The sequence below is a fragment of the Oculina patagonica genome, chromosome 7 (assembly GCF_052425735.1).
Source record: "Oculina patagonica isolate OP01 chromosome 7, crgOcupat, whole genome shotgun sequence".
Classification (NCBI taxonomy): domain Eukaryota; kingdom Metazoa; phylum Cnidaria; class Anthozoa; order Scleractinia; family Oculinidae; genus Oculina; species Oculina patagonica.
Genome location: NC_135764.1, coordinates 29,221,449 through 29,239,704, shown reverse-complemented (window position 1 = coordinate 29,239,704; position 18,256 = coordinate 29,221,449). Strand labels below are relative to the sequence as shown.

Here is an 18,256-nt window from a genome sequence, read left to right as displayed (position 1 = left end):
TGAACTGCTTCTTGTTGCGGTATTGCTGAAAATTCGCGTTGATGGAGCTGATGAAACCCGCATTCGAGGTCCCCGCGCGAACTCTTACTCCGAGCGATTCAGTACATAAGTTCAACATTGACTAGCGAATTTAAACTCGCACAAGTCTGTCTTCAATCAGTAAATACGCACTGAAATACACATTTGCGGTAACACTCAACCTGATAGGCCTTAATCCGCAGTCAGGTCAAAAGGCTTGAGTTGCAGTTCCCGATGAAAGCTCGAAGAAAAGGCACAGGCATGTTCCGGGAGCCGCTGCACTTGAACAATGTCAATTTATTCATGATTTGTAGTACTTATATGCGATGCTGATAATTTATGCAGTGCGAATAGTCCACTAAAATGGTCAAAAGTCCCCACGGGCAAACTACTGCTCTTAAACCCCTAACCTATGCCCCAGGGGCCTTAACATTGATATGTGCATGAAATATAAACTTCTTTTTACATTGTTGCATGAATGCTCACTGCAATGGAGTGACCTGCCAGGTGCATTAAAAACATACTCAATGAAATGAAAAACAAAACTCAATCCTTGCTTAAGAGTTCACCTTCATGATATAAGATGGCTTTCTTCCTTTTAAGGACAACTCAACTAACACTTCCAACGAATACTTTCCAAACGCATACATCCCTTGTTCCAGAGGAGAGACACCTCTTTGTATAAACGACAAAATTCTGAGAAACCAGAACAAAAATACCATAATTATCTGATTGAGCACATTAAATCTTTTAAGACCAAGCTCATCTGCAAGTTCATCTCCGATCAGGTGCCTTGATAAACGGCTCGTGGTATTGTAGCCTAGATGGAAGGGAGGTTTGTTGGCAAATTCCTGCAGCAGTGCTTCTGTTAATATTACAGAGTCTTTGTCAGGCTTGCATTGCCGTTTTCTTATCAAAGTGCACAGTTTCCACTCATCTTCATAGTTGTTACATAGAAGATCACTTGTCATTCCTGGAATTAAAGAAATGTTTCAAAGTTTAGAAAAAATCAAAAATATATCTGTGCTGTTTTATCACTCTCTTTGTCCAGTTTTAGTGAGGTCTCCCGTTTTTATGAGTGGGAGGCGTGGCGGCCTTATGGTAAGTGCACTGCACTTTGCATTGAGCTGTCCTGGTTCGAGCCTGGCCAGGCCATTATTTTGTGTTCTTGAGGGTAAACCTGTGATGGACTAGGAAACCACTCACTGTTGGGAGTAGAAATTCTCCAAGTCGCATCATGCAACAGAAACTGTAGAACTAAGAACCTAACAATTTGAATTTATATAAATTTATCTTCTATTAAAAATTTGTAATGTTAGGGGAAGTTCATTTAATATAACAAGGGGGGGCGATGAACATATTGAAACTCGAAGCTTGAAATTTTAGCAGCCCCCCTAGCTAGCGGTTCAATTTTTTAGGAGCCCCCCCTTTGGTAGTCGAAAAATTTTCAGAGCTCCCCCCCACCTCCTCCTTCAATTCCTTTGCTCCGCTGATAAAAGATCGCTTGATTGCATCAAATAATTATGTTTACCGTTATTGTCTTCAGTGGTTTATACTATGACGGACTTGAGATCCAGTTGTGATGAGATCCCTGTTGAGTTCTTGAGTATTTATTGATTTATTGTCGCAGAGTGCCTAGTCTAGTTCCGGACACTAGGGTGGAGAAGACTCTATTATCAAAGATTGGAACAGAAGTCTATCCTAATGTATAAAACATTACTGGTATGACTCCTGATCAGGGGGGGCTGGCAGCTATCTTTGATCTTACCGCTTTTCCGCTTTCGATGATCGCCCCAGTTAAGAAATCTGTCAATCATTCGAGAACCATACGGAGCATGCGCACAATGCCTTGGCAAAAAAGGAAACAACATGGCGTCGAAATTGTAGAAAACGAATTCGCTGTTGGTTATTGCCGTCTACTTCCCGTTATAATTTTTTGTGGCAGTTCTGAGACAATCAAGACTAATGTAATGAAGGATCAGCTCTGTTTTAGGTTAGTAGAGCAGTTAAAAATTTAAATGAGCAAGGAGCGAGTGACATGTTTCGAGACAAGTTTCTGTGTATACTGCATGGGCTGAGATTTTCCCAGTCGAGTCAGTGTTATCTCATCTTCACGCCTGCACAGCAAAAGAAATTATTTCGACCGCGATTCTCCTTCACTTAACATAAAATTCAGTAACAGTGTCCTTTATTGGCGTCGAAGTGTTGCACGACTGCCCCTGTCAAGTAGGGTTGACCTGCTAAGCTTTATTAAAGTTTACATTTTATATACAGTACCTGTCTCAAGTTCTGTGTCTTTAAACAATCTTACACATGTAGTTTGCGTATAAAACATAGAAGTTATTTTTAGAAATTCATCTTCTGATTGAACGTTTATAGTAGCATTTACTTGTAGAACCGAATATTGCATATAAAGTGCCGAGTTGCTTTCGGTTGAAAATAGAATTTCAAAGCATTTTCCATGCGAATGGGCCCACAGGAGAATAAACGTTTTCTAAGGTAATCTTAAAGAGATATTAAATTTCGATTTTCCTTTTTTTTCCTTTGCCGGTAAAAGATCAAGCTAAAGTCAACAAGGCAAAGAAATCCAAAAAGAATAAATTTCTTCACTTAAATTTAAATGTAAAAAATAATAATAATTGCAGAGGGTATGGCTTCAATTACCTAAACTGTGCAATCTGAAGTGCCTTGCTGACATATACAGAAACCGTTAATTATGTTTTGGGTAAATACTTTGGTTGAACAGGGTCAGAGGGATCACAATTTAGTTACAGCATTTAAAGGTGGTAAAGTAAATGCTTGTCTTATGTACTGGAAACACTTTAGCACTGAAAAAATGATAAATTTGCCCATCAACAATTGAATGTCTGTTGCAAACAAGTACATTGACCTACCATACTTACCGGGTAATTTTGTCTCCCAGGGTTTATTTCACATCTCCAAATGAGCTACTCATGGGGATGCATCCCTTGCCGGTAATAAAAAAATTCTACAATATTATTATTGCAATACTGTTTTCCCCCACCCTAAAAATTCTCATCTATCATCTATCACTACTTTCAGGAGACAGTGTAGCCAAGTTGTTTTGGGTACCGGTGTTGTAATTCTAAGATCCCAGGTCAAAATCCTCTACCCAGCAACAAGCTGAATTTGTTCTTGGTTGTCCTGAGATCAAATCCTTGGTCATGCTTTGTAGATAGAGAACTGGTCTGCCTCCTGCTAGTTGGAATTTGTAACTGTTATGTTCATTTAAAATTTTTGTTTCCCTTGAAGTTAAGGGCATGACCACTGTAAACAACTTTAATTTTACATATTTTTTTTACATTTACATCTGAAACTTTTTCCTGGTCAGCAGGAAGATTATTCAACTGGATGCGAGTAGAAATTGATTTTTTCTTTGGACAAGTAGGGCAGTTAAGAATCAACAGGTTAAGTAAGTCTCAATAGGATTTTTAAAAGTGTCAGATCCCATGCAGTGTCTCAATTATTTCTCTACCAGGGTACACACATGTACATTTGAGGAGCAGATCCTTTGCAAACTCCACCATGGTATAATTATTTTATTTGTAAAAGCATTTCAAGATAATGCTTGCTAAAAACATTTTAAGCCCCCTCAGAACTCAAGTTTCATTTTTTTTCCTCAAGGAAATACAGCAAACCGTGGTCACTAAGTTGTAGGTGACTGACCATGACTGGAGCATTCTACAACCAACCAGCCTCCTGCAAGTTTCAATTCTCACCCCACATATGTGATAGGCAAAGTCTAAATGCAAGGTTACCCCACCAGCTTTCTCATTATCATGAAGACATGCTCAGTTCAAAAGTTTAAATAAAGAAAACTGTTGCAAACATTACCACCTAATCTTACAACACTAATTGCACATGAAAAAAAGTTATTGTAACTGGTGCAAAACATAAAATAAAAAATACTGGTAGGCCAATTCAATTTTGATATATTTTATTTCGATAAACTGTATTTCAGTTCCATGTTACTCTAGATATTATATTCTTATATTCAAATTCTAACAAGGCTCTGAGGCTAAATTGAGAAAATATAAAACAAAACGAGTCATATCAAACCGTCTGAACTTTCTCAATTAACAACTACCGTATTTATTCGATTAAGCGCCCTGGGCGCTTATTAAATTTTTGGACCTTGAGAGTGGGCGCTTATTCGAGGTGGGCGCTTATTCGAGGCTGGGCGCTTATTAAATTTTCAGCAAAAGTAAGTTTATTTTCGTAACAAAACAATAAATAATAACAAAACATGGAGATGTACCAAAGCAGACTTTTTAACTGTTAATTGAAAGTTTGCGTAAAATACTAAGAAAACTCGGTCATGAGGGAAGTCTTCTTAGTAGTACTTAGTCAATTTTAATAATCAATACTCCTCTTGTGTCTCTTGTGTCTACTTCAGTTTTCTTGTGGGGTGGAGGGTGGGCGCTTATTCGAGGCTGGGCGCTTATTAACTTTTCCTACCTTCAGGGTGGGCGCTTATTCGAGGTGGGCGCTTATTCGAGGTTGGGCGCTTAATCGAATAAATACGGTACTTCAACTACGGTTTGATCTAAGTCTTACAGGAAAAAAAACTGCCCGAAAATGGCTACCCTTACCGTCATGGCGTCTAGTCCAGAAATAAAGATCGTTCAGCTTATCCAGTGCATGAAACAATTACTAAAAAATTCTGCTGTGAGATTTCGTTGTCTTCACTGCAGCTTCACTGGGATGTAAAAACGCAGTGGTGGTCCCGTTCGCCGGTTTGCGGCGTAAATTTCACCTGAGATACTTCTTAAAAATCGAAATTTAGATAAAAAGAGCTTAAACGAACCCCTGGATGTTCGAACGTGGAAACAGTTCTCGAAACGTTTATGAACCTTCGCAAACGACCGTCCGCCATAAACTTCCGCCATCTTTGTTTTCAATTAAACCGGTACTTAGTCCCACTCGGCCATATTTCTTAACTGGGGCGATCATCGAAACTCGTCCCAGACCTCGCTGCCAGCCCCCCCTGCTCCTGATTATCTGAGATCAAGATTCGTATATCGTGACGATGTTATAGTCCGACCATATGGTGAAAAAATTGTGCACTTTGGGGTAAAAGCACCAAATTTGGCATGGTGATAGTATTTAAGTTGCTGAACAATATTAGCTATGGACCCCAGCCAGGGGGGGCGATTTTGTACTAAGAGGGGTGGGGTGGTTACAATTTTCAAAGAAATTACTGTAATTCAAGAAAAAAGGTGTACAGTTGAGCCGAATTTGTTATATGTAGTAGTACTTACTTACTATTCAGGTTGCTGAACAATATTAGGTATTTACCCCAGCAAGGGGGGTATTTTTTGTACTAAGGGGGGTGGGGTGGTCAAAGTACTGTAATTCAAGAAAAAGGTGTACAGTTAAGCTAAATTTATAAGATGTGAAAGAACTTGCTTACTGTTCAAGTTCCTGAACAATATTAGGTGTTGTCACCAGCAAGGGGGGGGGGAGATTTTTTGTACTAAGGGGGATTGGGTGGTTACAATTTTCAAAGAAAGTACTGTAATTCAAGAAAAAAGTTGTATATTTGAGCCGAATTTGTGAGATGCGATAGAACTTGCTTACTGTTCAAGTTACTGAACAATATTACGTATTGTCCCCAGCAAGGGGGGAAGTTTTTTGTACTTAGGGGGGTGGAGTAGTTGCGATATTCAAACAAATTGCTGTAATTTACCGAAAAGGTGAAGAGTTGAGCTGAATTTGTCATACTAACAGTGCATGATGTCCTGAGATATGTCATCTGACTCCAACCAGAAGTTCTTCACAAAAGGGGTGTATAACAAGCACGCAGGGGAGGGGGGTGGGGGGAGTACATACCATGGTATTTTTTGACTTAATCCTCTCCCTCGTATTCCCCACCGCATGTACGAAGCGCAGTCCAAGACATGCCAGTCTTGAACAATGTTCTTTGCAACCTAACTCAGGTTTGCACCCTCATTTCACCAGCTCCCTGGCAAACTGTTGATGCTTCAGGTGATGTGGTCCACTTAGACTTCCATGCATATGACTCAGATTGTGCCCATCCCCATTCACTAAGAGAAGGTAGTCAGGATTAGATACAGCGCACTGTCCTCAACAATGACCAGCTTGGTAGGCAACTATCTTGTTGTGTTTGTACTAATGCATCAGCAGTAGGGGAGATGTTCTCAAGGGTTCTTCCTTTCTGTGCAGAAAATTTTCTGGCATCATTGACTCCTTGGCACGGGCTTGCTGGTCATACAACAGAACCACCAATCCGTTCAGCACAGGCATAGCATTTAGAACATCCTGCACACTAGGCATTTTGCTAAGGACCATGAAAGCTATAGTGGCTTGATCTCCAAAGGACATCCATGTGGCCCATACTGTGCTCTTCCCTTGTCCTTAGAATGCTGATGTCTAATCACAGCCTGTAAAGGTGTACAACACTTGAGATTTCTCATCTTCAAGAGGCCTGACGATGTCAAGTATTGCTTACCAACTCCAAATGCAATTCATATCTCCAGAGCAAGCACTACTGCAACACCAGTGTCTACTGTACAAAGAATTATCTTGTCAATACCTTGCTGTGCACGCACATATAAAATCAGCTCTGTTTTGTTGGACTCTTCCTTCAGAGATTCTCCCCAGCTATCAGGAAGCCTTACATCTGCTTCTACTCTGCGACGGACACCTCTTCCACGCTTGTCACGAGTTTGGTATGCATCTTTTCCAGATGATATCAATCTGCTGCACACTCGGTAGTGGTTACTGATTTGCGGCAAGTTAACTTGATATGCATAGCCAGAGAATGTTTTACATATTCCAGACGGCTTTAATATGTTGACAGGGGCAGTACCATCGATAAGCATCACATCTACTACTAGGGTTATAGATTGGTTTGGTGTCAGTTTTTCCATACACTTCATCAAGTCGGACTTTACGCTTACTTGCAGGTCGCAGGTCGCCAGAGTAGAAACAGATGTAAGGGTTCCTGCTAAGTGGGGAGAATTTCTGAAGGAAGAGTCCAACAAAACAGAGCATATCTAGCTTAGGAGATGATCACATTGCCATGTGAAGCAAACAAAATGTATTCTATCTACAAGCGACACTCTCGTATTGTCATCTTCAGTTGATGTTACGCCTGAAATATCACCTTGCATGCACAAGGAGGTTGCTACAAGGCTAATTTTAATTGCAGGTGCACAGCAAGTTAATTCTTCGTACAGAAGACATTAATGTCACAATGCTCGCTATTTCCAACTTAAATCTAAATCAATTAAGAGTATAGTGAGATGTGATTGCATTTGGAGTTGGTAAGCAATACTTGATATCGTCAGGCCTCTTGGAGATGAGAAATCACAAGTGTCGCACATCTTCCACGCCTTTACAGGCTGTGATCAGCATTCTAAGGAAGAGCACAGTATGGGCCACATGGATGTCCTATGGAGAAGCCACTGTAGCTTTCATGGTCCTCAACAAAATGCCTAGTATGCGTTTGCTGGAAAGATTTGTGGTGCTGTTGTATGACCAGACAAGTCCGTGCCAAGGAGACAATGATGCCAGGAAAGTTAGTTTTTGCACAGAAGGTAGGACCTTTGAGAACAACCCTCTACCGCTAATGCATTAGTACAACACAACAAGATAGTGGCCTACCAAGCTGGTCATTGTTGAAGACAGTGCATTGTATCTAATCCTGAACTACCTTCTCTTAGTGAATGGGGATGGGCAAAATCCGAGTCAGATGCATGGTAGCCTGGGTGGACCACATCACCTGAAGCATCAACAGCATGCCAGGGAGCTGGTGAAATGAGGGTGCAATGCTGGGGTTACAGAGAACGTTGTAAATATTAGAAATCTGTCATGTCTTGGACTGTGCTTTTTAAATGCGGTTGCCGGGACATACGAGGGAGAGGATTAAGTTTGCTTACTTTACAAAGTCAAAAAATACCATGGTATGTACTACCCCACCCCCTCCCCTGCGTGCTGGTTATACACCCCGTTTGTGAAGAACGTCTGGTTGGAGTCAGATGACATATCTCAGGACATCGTGCACTGTTAGTATGGCAAATTCAGCTCAACTCTTCACCTTTTCGGTAAATTACAGCAATTTGTTTCAATATTGCAACTACCCCACCCCCTAAGTACAACCCCCCCTTGCTGAGGACAATACGTAATATTGTTCAGCAACTTGAACAGTAAGCAAGTTCTATCGCATCTAACAAATTCGGCTCAAATTTACAACTTTTTTCTTGAATTACAGTAACTTCTTTGAAAATTGTAACCACTCCACCCCCCTAAGTACAAAAAATCTCCCCCCACCCTTGCTGGGGACAATACCTAATATTGTTCAGGAACTTGAACAGTAAGCAAGTTCTATCACATCTTACAAATTCAGCTTAACTGTACATTTTTTTCTTGAATTACAGTACTTTCTTTGAAAATTTTGACCACCCCATCCCCCTTAGTACAAAAAATACCCCCCTTGCTGGGGTAAATACCTAATATTGTTCAGCAACCTGAATAGTAAGTAAGTACTACTACATAAAACAAATTCGGCTCAACTGTACACCTTTTTGTCTCGTGTCGTCATGGCGACGTTGTCATGACGACACGAGATAATTGTACAGGGGGATATTTTCCCGCCATGTCAATATTTTTCCCGCCATGTCAATATTTTTCCCGCCATGTCAACATTTGCTTTGTGAGGCCGCGGAATTTTCCCGCCATGTTATGAAATTCCGGCGGCATCCGATCACAAAACAAATGTTATCAAAAAATAATTGTTTCTTTACAAAGGTCGCAACTAAAGCGCTGGTTTATCAAACAGTAAGTTAGGAGTATTTATTGTAAAGGGCTTATTATGTAAAAATACAGGCACGCTATAAAAAAGAGATGACGTTTTTTTCTGAACTTGCAGCAAACGAGCAAAGTTTAAGTGGTCTAACAGGCAATAAAAATGGAACAGAAATAAGGCCCCTTTTAGCTGACAACAGTGCCTATCCGCTAACGAACTGGCTAGTGAAACCCTACCCGGACAGAGGACGCCTGACTCAGGAGCAGCGAAAGTTTAAAACCTAAAGTTCGGTGCGCTACGATCTGTAGTGGAACGAGCATTTGGCATGTTGAAAGTTCGTTGGAGAATTGCGTTGAAAAAGGTTGAACAAAAAACGAGCATTTTTAAAAGACTATGATTGCTACGTGACTTTTGCACAACTTTGTATTGAAAGGGGTGACCTTTGTGGCATGAATAACAACAATTTAATAACAGAAGATAAACGATTAGATAAAGACAATTATTTTGATGCCAAATCTTTAAAAATGTCAACTGTGGCGTTTGTTTGTTCAAATCATGGATAGTAAAAACTTTTACTATCCATGTTCAAAACTAGCGTTGTGCTGTTCCATACTTTTTCCCACATTTCAATAAAAGAACTCGATCTGCCAGTCTGGAGTCGTACTTTTTTGCCTTTCTTTTTTCAGGCGCCTGATTCATCGAGAGAAACATTTACACTTTCGATTTGCAAAGCCTCGTTTACACTCGGCTCTGAGGTAAAGGTAGAACTCAATGTATGACCGAAAGAGGGAAACTATATTTGATGAGTTTTCTTAGGATTGAAGAGCAGAAATGTCAATCTAAAGCGCAAAACATACATTGCTTTTTTATTTTTTTGACCCGAAGATTGACCTGAGTCAAGAGGCACTACATGTAGCTTCATATATCCTGCTGTGAATTCCACGCTACAATGGACACAACTTTATAGACACTACAACAACAGCCTTTTCAGTGCATGAATGAAGCTCTTAAGAGGAATACACGTAGATGTGACGCATTTTTTTCTTTAAATTAGCTGTACGCTTTTCAATTTTGGATATATTTGAGCTGCAGCCAGCAGTTATCAAGAAAAATACAGACAAGTTTTACGTTCTTAAAATAACATTCTAACCTTTGCCGACAAGATTGTACTGAAAATCAATGAAATTAATTGTAACTCAAGCAGAAAACGCGTAGAAGAAGAATGAAATACACCAGGTTATTACAAACGCATAATACAATGTACTAACCGAAAGAGAGAAATTATATTGATGAGTTTTAGAACGGATCTGAAAAGCAGAAGTGTCTAATAATCAACAAGATGTCATTAGATGGACCTGCCTGTAAATTTTTCGTTGTCGTTGTTGTGCATATAACGCTAGTATACCGCAACTTAAATTGAGCGAGAAAAGCAGTTTTTAACATGAAGCTCTAAAATCTCTTTGGAGTGTCTTGTCTTGTAGTCGCTTGTAAAGTTTTAATTTGTGCAATTGTAAGATGTATCAGAATAACAGCTTCACGTTGCCAATTTAAAGAATAGCGTGCTTTCATTTGATATCTATTATTTTATCTTGAGAGTTTTGGAAAGTAGTTGAAAATCATTTCTGTTTACCAAGCGTAGGAAAATGGTGGATGTTTCAACAGGATATTTACTGTAACAACTGTATTTATAGAGATTACAGTCGTGGAATATAGCAGATATAGCTTTTATATCAACGTAACTAGTATCGGCTAATGGTAAAAATGTTGCTCAAAGAGAGGACGATGTAAATATCAGTTGTTCGATCGGTAAGCATTGTTCTTATCTTTGTGTAGACAACTTTTTTTAAATTTAGCCGCGGCAACAGATTGTATCGGGGTTAAAGAGGGATTGTAATCTAAGCAATTAGTTGGTCGGGATTGAATGTCAAAGTTAATCTTGCACACTTTGCATAACACATGTCGTTTGAACGAAAGGTTTGAATCGTTTGAAAAAAGTTATGACCAGTTATGGTACAGCATAGTAAGCTCTGTGTAGAAGTTAAAGTCTCTCTTTAAAAGTGAGATTTGTGCGAGTTAAACACTACTACATAGTTTATTGCGTACGTTCGCGCGGAATCACGTGTCAAGCAAGATCGAATGTTTTCTATTAAGCAGAACCTAGCAGAATATTTCATTCAGTAGATTTAAATAGCGAAGAAAATGACTGTAATTTACACGTTCTTCAGCCGCTGCGTTGTAGCTTTGGCGTTACAAAAACATTAAGACCGGCTCAAGAGTGACCAAAACCAAATTTCTCCTCACAATATCAATACTAAATCAGGAGAAGAGGTTATAAGAATTAACAAAATCATCACCACTCGCATGTCATTATCACTTAACAGGCTAAGCGTTCACGAATAAACACCCAAAGCGATATCTCATATAGCGTGAAGAAAGCACATGGAAGTCATAGTATAAGTATACAGTTGAATGTATGCTTAGTGAACCAAAGTGCAATACAGTGCAATGTCTGTCATCTTTTTCTGCTGTTATTGGAGTTATATAACTGATCAACTTTACAAGCAATAAATAGACGTGAAAAGCGATCTCTTTTTTAAATAAACTCTAAAAAGTGACACGAGACACTAAGCCCAGAGGGCTTTTGATTTCTTGAATTACAGTAATTTCTTTGAAAATTGTAACCACCCCACCCCCCTTAGTACAAAATCGCCCCCCTGGCTGGGGTCCATAGCTAAAATTGTTCAGCAACTTAAATACTATCACCATGCCAAATTTGGTGCTTTTACCCCAGAGTGCACAATTCCAGTATTTTTTAGCACCATATGGCTGGACTATTAGAGCTTATCGTTGGAATACCGAAAACAAATTAGTTCTTCCACAACCTCAAACTGATTATCTCAAGAAAAGTTTTTCGTACAGTGGAGCTCAGTTGTGGAACAACTTACCTGTAGACCTAAGACAAGCATCTTCACTGGCCGATTTCAAATCTAAATTAAGTCGGCACAGTTAAAGTAATATCTAAATTTTAAGTAAATTTTAGACACGGCCTCCATGAAAAGCAGACTTTTCTTTTGTTATTTTGAATTTGTTGTTATTAAATTTTTGTAGTTAGTTAGATAGGTAGATAGTCCAGTAACTTAATTGACTGATGGAAAAACCGTGTTTAAATAAAGTTATCTTATCTTATGTTATCTTATCTTAGTCTTCCATCAAGGGGTCACTGAGAACTGAGAACTACCAACACTTGATTGATAGATTTATTAAAGCTGCAAAGTAGTAAGTTTGTACAATCGATCTGACATCCAGTGAGAAACAAACAGTAAAATTTCCTGTTACAGAGTAATCGTTTTTATAGTTCCCGTTAGCAGATTTTGGAATCTTGTTGAAACAATGTGGTTTTATTATAAAAAGGTTGGGAATTTCTAATTGTTGAAATTTTCTAAAGCATTTTTGCAATGAACAAGAGTGTAATAATTACTGAGACTACATTTGTTATATCTGTAAACCATGTGATATAGCTGAGTTGCACAGGTCATTAAACTGTTGAGTTGAAAACCATCCGATCTATTTTTTGATGTCATGTGTTGGTTTTGAAGTATACAAATTTTCGGAGCTCCCCTCCTAGCCCAACAATTTTTTCAGAGCCCCCCCTTCGGGTGTCTAAAAATTTTAGGAGCCCCCCCTCAATATCTTCATCCCCCCCCCCTTGTCACAATAAATGAACTTTCCCTTATGAGTTACAGAGTAAGCAATTTGAGCAATTGTCTTCCACCAATTGATACATTTTAATCACATTTTGCAAAAATCGGAGTTTAAAATTGTTCAGTGATGGTAGAGCCCTGATTTTGCCTGGTAGCTTATTCCACAACTTAGGTCTCAGGTAGGTATTAAGAGAGTGTCTGTTTGTTTGGTTGATTATTTTTTGCACAAGTTCACTTACCAAGATAATGACCGACATATTTCCACAACTGTTGGTAACCATTCTTCTCAGATTTTGTCGCTGAAACTCCCAGAAGTTCTAAACCATAAATAACAACAGAGGAAAATGTTGAAAGTGTTCCAGCAAGATCCTCTTGGTTGATCGGATATCCATACTAGAAAAAAAAAAAGAATTAAATATATTTTGTTGTTTTTAAATTATATTCTTCTTTAAATAATTGTAATTTTAGCTTTTTAAAATCATTGTAAGTTTACCTTTAATTGTACTTTTAGCTTCTTAAATTGTTGTAAGTTTACTCTTAATTGTAATTTTAGTTTTTAGCTTTTTCATTCCCTTTTTAATCTTGTAAAGTGCATTTGAACATTGTATGAAATTTGCGCATTATAAATGTTATTATTATTATTATTACTATTATTATTATTATAATTATTATTCTTATTATTATTATTATTATTATTATTATTATTATTATAATAATTATTATTATTATTATTATAATAATTATTATTATTATTATTATTTTTGGCAAAACCAAATACACGTATTTCAATTTACAAATCTGTCAGTCCTTGGGAATTCCCATGTGAAGAATCACAGTGTAATGATCTTGACAACTACTTCTCCACCAAGCAGGCAAATCTAAAAAAATACTTGCAACTTTAAAGTTAAAACTTTTTTGTACTTACTTTTTTGATATCCCAACCACCCTCACGATGACAGAGGTGATAACGTACGGCAGCATGGAGCAGACGCACCCTCGTGCATGCCTCTTTAATGTCGCTTGCTGAACCAAGAACAACAATCTTCACAAAGTAAAGGGTTTCAAATAGTCTTTGGCGAACATCTCCGTATGGAGATAGCCGACCCATTGCTGACAGCACCTGTCCAAATAAAACAGCGGTAACTTGGTTTAATTTGAGGACATGTTTTGGACAAATGCATCCCAGATAGTCTTCTCTAGGACTTCTCCTTTACAGCCCTTTTTTGAGATGTCGCATAACACTCGGATGCAAGCAGCAGGGTTTTCAATAAGAGTCGGCGGCCTGCGAAATTCGCCGGCTACGTCGCGTGATTTCGCCACTTACTTTTCTGGTACTTTGACTGAGAACTTATCTCAAATTTTACAGACAGCAATTACATTAAAACAGTCATATTTATTTCATTCAAAACATTTACAACAACTTACAGTGAAAACGCTTTGTGACTCTTACCACATTAATTAAAGATTGTCAAAAGCATCCCTATCACAGAGTGAAGTGCTTGTTGTTTAGGGTTTACAGTTTGCTTGAAATGTCTTACACATCTTCACCAGTTATCGATCAAACAATTTTGAAGATATTTGACTTTAACTCTTGAAATTCGCGGCTAAACTTACTCTTGAATAATGACTTCACTCTCGGTTGTTGCTGAATATGGCGAAAAAAGTCACCTGGGAAGTTTTCTTCGGTTTACAATGCTTTCTTCATTCTTCAGTTCGTGAAAACAGACCGCCTTTTTGTTTTCAAAGCACATGCTTTCACTTGCATAAATTAGTTTTCCAAATATGGAAAGTAGTGCCCAGTTTTTCCCAAAGGAAGAGAGTTCACTTTGTTTGGCCGGTTTTTCTGGCGATTGGTGGAATAGAATGTTTCTTCTTGGCTGATAAAATGGCTATCAGTTGTAAAAGGGTTGTTGGTGATCATGACTTATTACTATTGGCAATAATCAAGTATATTAAAAACTTTTAAGAGTATTTACATACTCTTTATAATACATGTAGTGAATAAAATGATAATGCATGGTTCTGTTAAAATAACCTAATTCTTCCTCCAGAATGAAGGAAATGCATTCTAAGAGGCCCAAATTTTAAAATTTTCCGGGGGGAGCATGCCCCGAACCCCTCTAAAAAGCTGTACTTTTGTCACGAGTACTCCCTTCTCCGCCTACTACTCCTGAACTTTTGCCGTCTACTTTGATTCTTATTGAAAACCCTGCAAGCAGCCATTTCTTTGGGGGGAGCCTTGCATGACATCCCCAGCAGAACTGGTGACTAATATGGCTATTGTTACTTCTTACATGTTTTTAATCCTCGACCTCATTGAATAATGAATAGGAAAATGGCGTTTTTAATTGCGGTTTTCTGTCGAGATACTTGAAGAACGCAAACAAACGAACTCTCAAAATGGCTGCCGAGGCTTCCTGTCTCTGTTATGCCAAAAAAGTCCCAGATTAACACTCTTTGGAGACTGGAAACAAAGGATTTCTTTTGTTCTTGGCAATTTGTACAAATGGCCGCCATCTTGGTCAATAACAAAGCTCTGTGACGTCACGGTTGTCCTAATATATTAGGACAATCCGGACTGTTGAATAAGTATATAACTAAAGGTGACTCAAAATCACTTTGTTTGCTTGCTTTGCATTGCTCTATAAAATTGGGCAACAGACATCTGATACTTGTGTCTGATTTTGTACCGTGTGATGTCTCTTGTCTAATGAGAGCGAGCCGAGCGGAAATTAACTAGTGGGTTATAATGCAGCCTATAGTCAAGAAAAAAAGGGGAATGGAATAAAGAAAACTATGCATCAACAAGTTCAAGCGATATTTTTAAAATTAAGCTTACACTTAATAAGCTTATTTCTTGTTAATAATTAATAATTGTTTGTTTGCTTTGCATTGCTCTATAAAATTGGGCAACAGACATCTGATACTTGTGTCTGATTTTGTACCGTGTGATGTCTCTTGTCTAATGAGAGCGAGCCGAGCGGAAATTAACTAGTGGGTTATAATGCAGCCTATAGTCAAGAAAAAAAGGGGAATGGAATAAAGAAAACTATGCATCAACAAGTTCAAGCGATATTTTTAAAATTAAGCTTACACTTAATAAGCTTATTTCTTGTTAATAATTAATAATAATTACACCTTACAATGTAATAATTATACCTCCTAAGACATGTAAGACTTACCTTATTTCCAAGTGAAGCAGTGAATGAGGAAACAAGACTACCATACATTAGAACAAGACCAGCAAAAGCACTGTTTCGAACGAAAAATCGTCTTCCCAAATCGCATATTTCCCATTCTACATTCCAGGAGAGATAATCTAATCGGCGCGTGTCGCGTGTCGCGGGTAAAATGTCGCGTGTCGCGGGTAAAACGTCGCGGGTACACAAAATTGTCGCGGGTAAATTGTCGCGGGTCCAAAAAATCGTCGCGGGTACACCAAATTGTCGCGGGTCCGAAAAAAGTTTTATTTTTTGTTTTATAGTTTTTCTTAAGTTCAATACCTCATTAAAGATAATAGAATAACAATAACAAGTACTTCAATGTAAATTAAACTTTACTTTAGTTTTCTAGTTTTCCATGGGCAATTTTCGAACAGTATACTACTCTAACGTTATTTTCTTTTCTATTTTTCCAAACATAGTTGAACGTTATAAATGATAAATTGACGTTAACTATAGCACCAACAACAATATCTCAAAACTTAGCCAATAGTGTATAACTTGTAATAGATTTTTAAGTGTATTTGCTTCCTGAAATGGAATAAACACTTCTGCTTGCATAAAGAGAGAACAAAATTAGACAAACAAGTAACTAACATAATTCCAACACAGCCGTTCAATTAAACAAACAAAAACCTACGAAGTTCAAAGACATTGATCCCTATTTTTTTACCACTTCACAGTAATTACAAAGGGAAACCATCCGCTTTCAGAGTTGCTATTTTCGCGTCATTTATCGAGCTGTCCGCTCTGATACTAACAGGCGGTTTTAAATTTGTCCAATGCGCTTTCTGGATTTTATGTTACATCATTTTAAATTTCCAAGAGAGATTTGGGAAGAAAAATGTATTCTCAAATAAAAGTTCATAAATTACAATTGTGCGGATATTTCCGCTGCTATGGAAATCGCCTGTGCCAAAGACACAAGTAGCCCATAAGAAATACATTCAGGTGGCTAATTCTAAAGGCTTACACATTCAAGGGTGCAGGTCTCCTTTTCATTTCTATTCCGATTCATCTTCCATCGCGTTCGTCGTTTTGACTTCGACTATTAAAATTTTATGGTTTTTTAAACGCTTCCGATTCCGCTTTACCGGTACGTCGCTAGTGGGAACCGGTATCATCACAACTGTTTTCTCGAATTTACCAGCGAATTTAGTTGATTCGATTGAAGCGATTTTTTCTGGGTGCTATACCAATACTTACGCCTTTAAAAAAGTAACACAGGGTATTTATTCCATACTTTTTTGTCTAGTAGAGGTTGTCGGTAGCATGTGTGTATATGTGTCTGTGTAATTTTAAACGAAGCGATGTGTACCTTTGCAGCTTTGTTTTTTCGACGCGCTGCGAACAGCTGCGTCAAAGGTAAGCTTACATCGCGTAAACGAGGTTCCAATGGTTGATTTTTCGTTTCATTTGTAATAAACAAAATACAAGTAGAACCAGCTTTAGGCCAAGTAGAAGTAGTAGACAGGTGCTGTATACAGCAAGGTTATGGAAAAGATTCCAGACAGTGCCAACTCTGCGTGGTTGAAGAAAGGTTGTCGCCGGCTTCGCCCTTTCGAAATAATTCCACTGAGAGATTCTTGAGTACGGTGATCAAAGTAGAAAAAGTCTGAACGGTACCACGAAATATAGAGCTTGTACCACGAAGTATAGAGCTGTAAACACGAGCGAACAATCTGTCGCAAAGTGGAGGAGTGACTAATGTTAAAGGCGATTCACAGCGGTCAAACGCAGAAATCCCGCATCACTTCCGCTTTTCGCTTCGTAACTTAGCTAAAGTTTGACAGAAATGTGTGCAAGTCTTTCGTCAAAAAAGAGTTATAAAGCGGCGATGGGAAACCAAATTATGATACATACACAATGTCAAGAAGTTATTGCTATTGTGTTATTATTTTATTATCTTGAACGTTGGTGTAGTATTTGCTGTTCAAAAGCTAGAAAGCAAAAGTAAAGTTCAATTTTTCGTCCACTTGTTATTGTTATTCTATTATCTTTTTAAAATGATCTTTAATGAGGTATTGAACTTAAGAAAAACTGTAAAACAAAAAAATATAACTTTTTTTCGGACCCGCGACAATTTGGTGTACCCGCGACGATTTTTTGGACCCGCGACAATTTACCCGCGACAATTTTGTGTACCCGCGACGTTTTACCCGCGACACGCGACATTTTACCCGCGACACGCGACACGCGCCGATTAGATTATCTCATTCCAGGAAGGTTCTTGTTCATAGAATTCCATGAACTTTGCACAACTTGAGTCCCGCTTCGAACTTCCCAGTTCTTTAACAGTGCTGTATAACTCGTGATTTCGTAAAATACTTTCACCACGATCTCTAACTGCTGCAGACACTGCATCGTCTGCAAGAGGATCGCATTCAAATCTCTTTTTGCTCAACAACTCCTCGGAAACAAGAGCCGACATGTTGTTTTTGTTGATGATCGAGAGGACATGGGCACTAACATGAGATATCTATCCCAGGTACCCTTGCGAGCGACGAATTAAAGATGGCGGACGA

The 18,256-nt window shown here is 38.4% G+C and overlaps 1 protein-coding gene across 1 annotated transcript; it reads right to left on the bottom strand.

The window, feature by feature from the left end:
• Window positions 1-373: 373 nt before the first annotated feature.
• On the bottom strand, window positions 374-18,231 carry LOC144661718 (uncharacterized). The gene is made up of 5 exons (XM_078522536.1): window positions 17,956-18,231; window positions 15,693-15,821; window positions 13,436-13,630; window positions 12,750-12,903; window positions 374-991 (listed from the first exon to the last, which is right to left on the bottom strand). Exons 1-5 carry the CDS (start codon window positions 18,160-18,162, stop codon window positions 576-578), a joined length of 1,101 nt encoding a protein of 366 aa, XP_078378662.1. The 5' UTR covers window positions 18,163-18,231; the 3' UTR covers window positions 374-575.
• Between the last annotated feature and the right edge of the window lie 25 nt (window positions 18,232-18,256).

What these genes read in the sequence shown, in the direction of transcription:
- LOC144661718 (XM_078522536.1), bottom strand. Translation starts at nt 18,162, where the DNA reads ATGTCGGCTCTTGTTTCCGAGGAGTTGTTGAGCAAAAAGAGATTTGAA. An exon ending in CTGCTTCACTTGGAAATAAG is followed by an intron (nt 13,631 to 15,692) that starts GTAAGTCTTACA and finishes TTATTTGGACAG; the next exon opens with GTGCTGTCAGCAATGGGTCG. An exon ending in GTGGTTGGGATATCAAAAAA is followed by an intron (nt 12,904 to 13,435) that starts GTAAGTACAAAA and finishes TTTTTTTTCTAG; the next exon opens with TATGGATATCCGATCAACCA.